This window comes from Chanodichthys erythropterus, chromosome 8 (genome assembly GCF_024489055.1).
Source record: "Chanodichthys erythropterus isolate Z2021 chromosome 8, ASM2448905v1, whole genome shotgun sequence".
Taxonomy (NCBI): domain Eukaryota; kingdom Metazoa; phylum Chordata; class Actinopteri; order Cypriniformes; family Xenocyprididae; genus Chanodichthys; species Chanodichthys erythropterus.
Window position 1 is genome coordinate 649,199 of NC_090228.1, and position 6,000 is coordinate 655,198.

Consider the following 6,000-nt stretch of genomic DNA (forward strand, 5'->3'; position numbering starts at 1 on the left):
TTCATTTGACAACACCACAACCCTTCCTCACACCATCATCATCATCATCATCATCAACAAACAGTCATGTGATATCAGACGGCCTCAGGCTCTTCATTCATAACTGACACATGTGAGCGTTAGGTTAGCGCTGGATCATGAACGAGTCCGTTTACTCACACGGCAGAATGTCTTTGTATCGGTTTTTCTTCACATTGTCCTCCTGCTCTCCTACATTAGTGGGGTAGATCTTCTCTGTTCTGTATTTGGTTGATAATCGGCGTAATCTCTGTAAAAGACACACAGAACAGCTTTAACTGTAGAAAGATTGTGTTTAGCCACAGACATTCACAGCAGAGAGAAAACAAAACACATCAACAACAAATTAGTTAACAGACAAAGCCATTCAGACATCACTGCAGGAGGAACGTGTCCGAACACAACATATAAGGTGGAGTTAGTGTGGTAATTCTGACCTCAGTGTGTGTGTGAGTGCGTGTGTGTGTGTGTATGCATGCATGTATATGTCCATCCAAGTGCAAGTAGATGTGAAAGAGGAATCCATTTCGGAGTTTCCGTGCTATCTGAACCACGCCTCGGGTGTGTGCGGCTGTACGATAACGGCGCGCGAGTAGACCTACAGAATTAAATTCTAGTGCTGGAAAGGTTTAAAATATTTCAATGTGTAAACTAGCAAGACATAACACGTGCAAATTATAAACTTTCAGTCTATGGCAGTCAAACCTTAAATTAATCCATGAAATCACATGCCTGCCAAACCTGTGGGTCCTGGTCCGTACGGATCGTGGGTCTACAACGATCCGTTTAACCCCTAGTGTAAATGTGAAAGTAAGTGTGTTGGTCATGTTTGTGTGAATGTCTGGAGCACATCAGGGCTGCTAATGTACTTCCAGACAACTTCCAGACAACTTCCAGACAACTTCCAGACAACTTCCAGACAACTTCCAGACAACTTCCAGACAACTTCCAGACAACTTCCACACAACTTCCACACAACTTCCACACAACTTCCAGACAACTTCCACACAACTTCCACACAACTTCCACACAACTTCCACACAACTTCCACACAACTTCCACACAACTTCCACACAACTTCCACTAGGGCTGGGACAATAAATCATTGAATCGCGAATGAAGAAATGATTATGGATCGATTCTGAGATGTCACTGCACGCTTTAGAAACAGCCGTACTCTGCTTGCTTCCAGTTCCTCTCACACACACACACACACCCCACTTGAACCTTCTATAAAATAATCATTCATGAAGTTCAAAAAGGTTGAAGCGAATTACAAGGATGTTTGCAGTGGACTGTTTACATTAATCTACATTCTGAGGTGCAAGTGCATAGCCGAACACACGAGCGCTCTTCTTCGTGAGCATAGAACTTGCCTAGAGCGCCATCTGCTGTTAAAAACTAAGCTCAAAATAGATTCGAGAGAATCGTGATGCATTCGGAAAATCTCAGAATCGATCCACGAATCGAGATTAATCGATTTACTGTCCCAACTTTAACAACCACACAACATCCACACATACCTAGTAGATTCCTTTCTGTCAATAAATCACTTGTGCTCATGTTAGCAACACGTATGTTCAAACATCATGTCTGTGTTTCTCTTCCACCAAGTGGCTCATCAAACACAGGAAGCTCTCTCTCTCTCTCTCTCTCTCTCTCTCTGTGTGTGTGTGTGTGTGTGTGTGGGCCATCATACTTCCTTTCCTGCCAGTGTTGGGGAGGAACAATGGCCGACGTGACACAGTTCTGCTGCGTTGTCTTCTCATTGGTCAATTTCCTGGCCCACCCGTCAGAGCAAACACCCACATAGCAGACTGGCACGTCACACCACACACACACACACACACACAGACTTCCATTGATGTAATATGTCTGTAACCACTACAGACGGACCCACAACAAGTGTGATGATGCAGATCACTAACCACTCTGGTTTATATCAGTCCATCTATTACTGTGTGATAACCAACTCTCAACAAACAGACACCAAACACAAGAAAAAGTCAGAAGTGTGATTACATGAGACTAGCTCCAACCCTTCAGCTGCCTATAGCCTTAGTAATCCTGAAGAGCTTGATTAGCTTGTTCAGGTGTGTTTGATTAAGGTTGGAGCTAAACTCAGCAGGACAGCAGCTCTCTAGGACCGAACTTGCCTACCCCTGAACTAGTTATTCTAAACTGGGTTATAATGAACTTCTGACAGCAGCAGTGACTCAAACCTGGCTGGTGACACACACACACACACACACACACACAATCACGTGTGGATTGTGTCCACCTTCACATCATGATTCAACATCCCTAAACATTCTTGAACGCATCCCGTACAGCTGCAACAAATAACTGAGGACTAACTCACTCTAACTCAGTCAAGTCAAGTCACCTTTATTTATATAGTGCTTTTTACAATGCAGATTGTGTCAAAGCAGCTTTACATTGATAACTGGTACAATATTTTGGCTGCACAGCAGCTCTTAAAGAATAGTGTCAATGCAGGCAGATCAAAGCACTGATGAATATCAAATGTCAAGTTTCCCCAACTAAGCAAGCCAAAGGCGACAGCGGCAAGGAACAAAAACTCCAACAGGTGACATCAGGTGGCAAACAAGTGGCAAATAGTTAAAATGGAGAAAAAAACCTTGGGAGAAACCAGGCTTAGTCGGGGGGCCAGTTCTCCTCTGGCGAACAGTGCTTTGTTACGATTCAGGTTGCAGGTACCCTCACTCACCATAACTCACCATAACTCACCCTCACTCACCCGCACTCACCCGCACTCACCCGCACTCACCCGCACTCACCCGCACTCACCCGCACTCACCATAACTCACCATAACTCACCATAACTCACCATAACTCACCCTCAACCCACCATAACTCACCTTCACTCACCCTCACTCACCCTCACTCACCCTAACTCACCATAACTCACCATAACTCACCCTCACTCACCCTCACTCACCCGCACTCACCCGCACTCACCCGCACTCACCCGCACTCACCATAACTCACCATAACTCACCATAACTCACCATAACTCACCATAACTCACCATAACTCACCCTCAACCCACCATAACTCACCTTCACTCACCCTCACTCACCCTCACTCACCCTAACTCACCATAACTCACCATAACTCACCCTCACTCACCCTCAACCCACCCTAACCCACCCTTACTCTCCCTCAACCCACCCTCAACCCACCCTTACTCACCATAACTCACCCTCACTCACCCTCAACCCACCCTAACCCACCCTCACTCACCCACCCTCCCCCTCACTCACCATAACTCACCCTCACTCACCCTCACTCACCATAACTCACCCTCACTCACCCTCACTCACCCTCACTCACCCTCACTCACCATAACTCACCATAACTCACCATAACTCACCATAACTCACCATAACTCACCATAACTCACCCTCACTCACCCTCAACCCACCCTAACCCACCCTTACTCACCCTCACTCACCCTCACTCACCCTCACTCACCCTCACTCACCCTCAACCCACCCTAACCCACCCTCACTCACCCTCACTCACCCACCCTCCCCCTCACTCACCATAACTCACCCTCAGTCACCCTCACTCACCATAACTCACCCTCACTCACCCTCACTCAACCTCTCACCATAACTCACCATAACCCACCCTAACCCACCCTAACTCACCCTAACCCACCCTAACCCACCCTAACTCACCCTAACTCACCCTCACTCATCATAACCCACCCTAACTCACCATAACTCACCCTCACTCACCATAACTCACCGTAACTCACCGTAACTCACCGTAACTCACCGTAACTCACCCTCACTCACCCTCACTCACCCTCACTCACCCTCACTCACCCTCACTCACCCTCACTCACCATAACTCACCATAACTCACCATAACTCACCATAACTCACCCTCACTCACCATAACTCACCCTCACTCACCCTCACTCACCCTCACTCACCCTCACTCACCATAACTCACCATAACCCACCCTAACCCACACTCACCATAACTCACCCTCACTCACCATAACTCACCCTCACTCACCCTCACTCACCATAACTCACCCTCACTCACCCTAACCCACCCTCACTCACCCTCACCATAACTCACCATAACCCACCATAACTCACCCTCACTCACCATAACCCACCCTAACCCAACCTCACTCACCATAACCCGCCCTAATCCGCCCTAACCCGCCCTAACCCACCCTAACCCACCCTAACACACCCTCACTCACCATAACTCACCATAACCCACCCTCACTCACCATAACTCACCATAACTCACCATAACTCAACATAACTCAACATAACCCACCCTAACCCACCCTAACCCACCCTAACCCACCCTAACCCACCATAACTCACCATAACTCACCATAACCCACCCTAACCCACCCTCACTCACCATAACTCACCCACCCTCACTCACCATAACTCACCATAACTCACCATAACCCACCCTAACTCACCATAACTCACCATAACTCACCCTAATCCACCCTAACTCACCCTCACTCACCATAACTCACCATAACTCAACATAACCCACCCTCACTCACCCTCACTCACCCTCACTCACCATAACTCACCCTCACTCACCCTCACTCACCATAACTCACCATAACTCACCATAACTCACCATAACTCACCATAACTCACCATAACTCACCCTCACTCACCCTCACTCACCCTCACTCACCCTCACTCACCATAACTCACCATAACCCACCCTCACTCACCTTCACTCACCCTCACTCACCCTCACTCACCCTCACTCACCATAACTCACCATAACTCACCCCACCCTAACCCACCATAACCCACCATAACTCACCCTCACTCACCATAACTCAACATAACCCACCCTCACTCACCATAACTCACCCTCAACTCACCCTCAACTCACCCTCAACTCACCCTCAACTCACCCTCAACTCACCCTCAACTCACCCTCAACTCACCCTCAACTCACCCTAACCCACCATAACCCACCATAACCCACCATAACTCACCCTCACTCACCATAACTCACCCTCACTCACCATAACTCACCCTCACTCACCATCACTCACCCTCACTCACCATCACTCACCCTCACTCACCATAACCCACCATAACTCACCCTCACTCACCATCACTCACCCTCACTCACCATCACTCACCCTCACTCACCCTCACCATAACCCACCATAACCCACCATAACTCACCCTCACTCACCATAACTCACCATAACTCACCCTCACTCACCATAACTCACCCTCACTCACCATAACCCACCATAACCCACCATAACTCACCATAACTCACCATAACTCACCATAACTCACCATAACTCACCATAACTCACCCTCACTCACCCTCACTCACCATAACCCACCATAACTCACCCTCACTCACCCTCACTCACCCTCACTCACCATAACCCACCATAACTCACCATAACTCACCATAACTCACCATAACTCACCCTCACTCACCATAACCCACCATAACCCACCCTCACCATAACTCAACATAACCCACCATCACTCACCATAACCCACCATAACTCACCATAACTCACCATAACTCACCATAACTCACCATAACTCACCCTCACTCACCATAACCCACCATAACTCACCATAACTCACCATAACCCACCCTCACCATAACTCAACATAACCCACCATCACTCACCCTCACTCACCCTCACTCACCATAACCCACCATAACCCACCATAACTCACCCTCACTCACCATAACCCACCCTCACTCACCCTCACTCACCATAACCCACCATAACCCACCATAACTCACCCTCACTCACCATAACCCACCATAACCCACCCTCACCATCACTCACCATAACCCACCATAACCCACCATAACTCACCATAACTCAACATAACCCACCCTCACTCACCCTCACTCACCATAACCCACCATAACCCACCATAACTCACCCTCACTCACCATAACCCACCA

At 48.1% G+C, this 6,000-nt stretch overlaps 1 protein-coding gene across 2 annotated transcripts in view; it reads right to left on the minus strand.

The window, feature by feature from the left end:
• ptpn12 (protein tyrosine phosphatase non-receptor type 12) overlaps window positions 1-6,000 on the minus strand; it is a 31,051-nt gene that overhangs the window by 17,425 nt on the left and 7,626 nt on the right. For both annotated transcript variants that reach the window (XM_067391286.1, XM_067391287.1), the window contains exon 2: window positions 160-268. In XM_067391286.1, coding sequence (XP_067247387.1) covers window positions 160-268 — 109 coding nt within the window. The remainder of the gene's footprint in view (window positions 1-159; window positions 269-6,000) is intronic.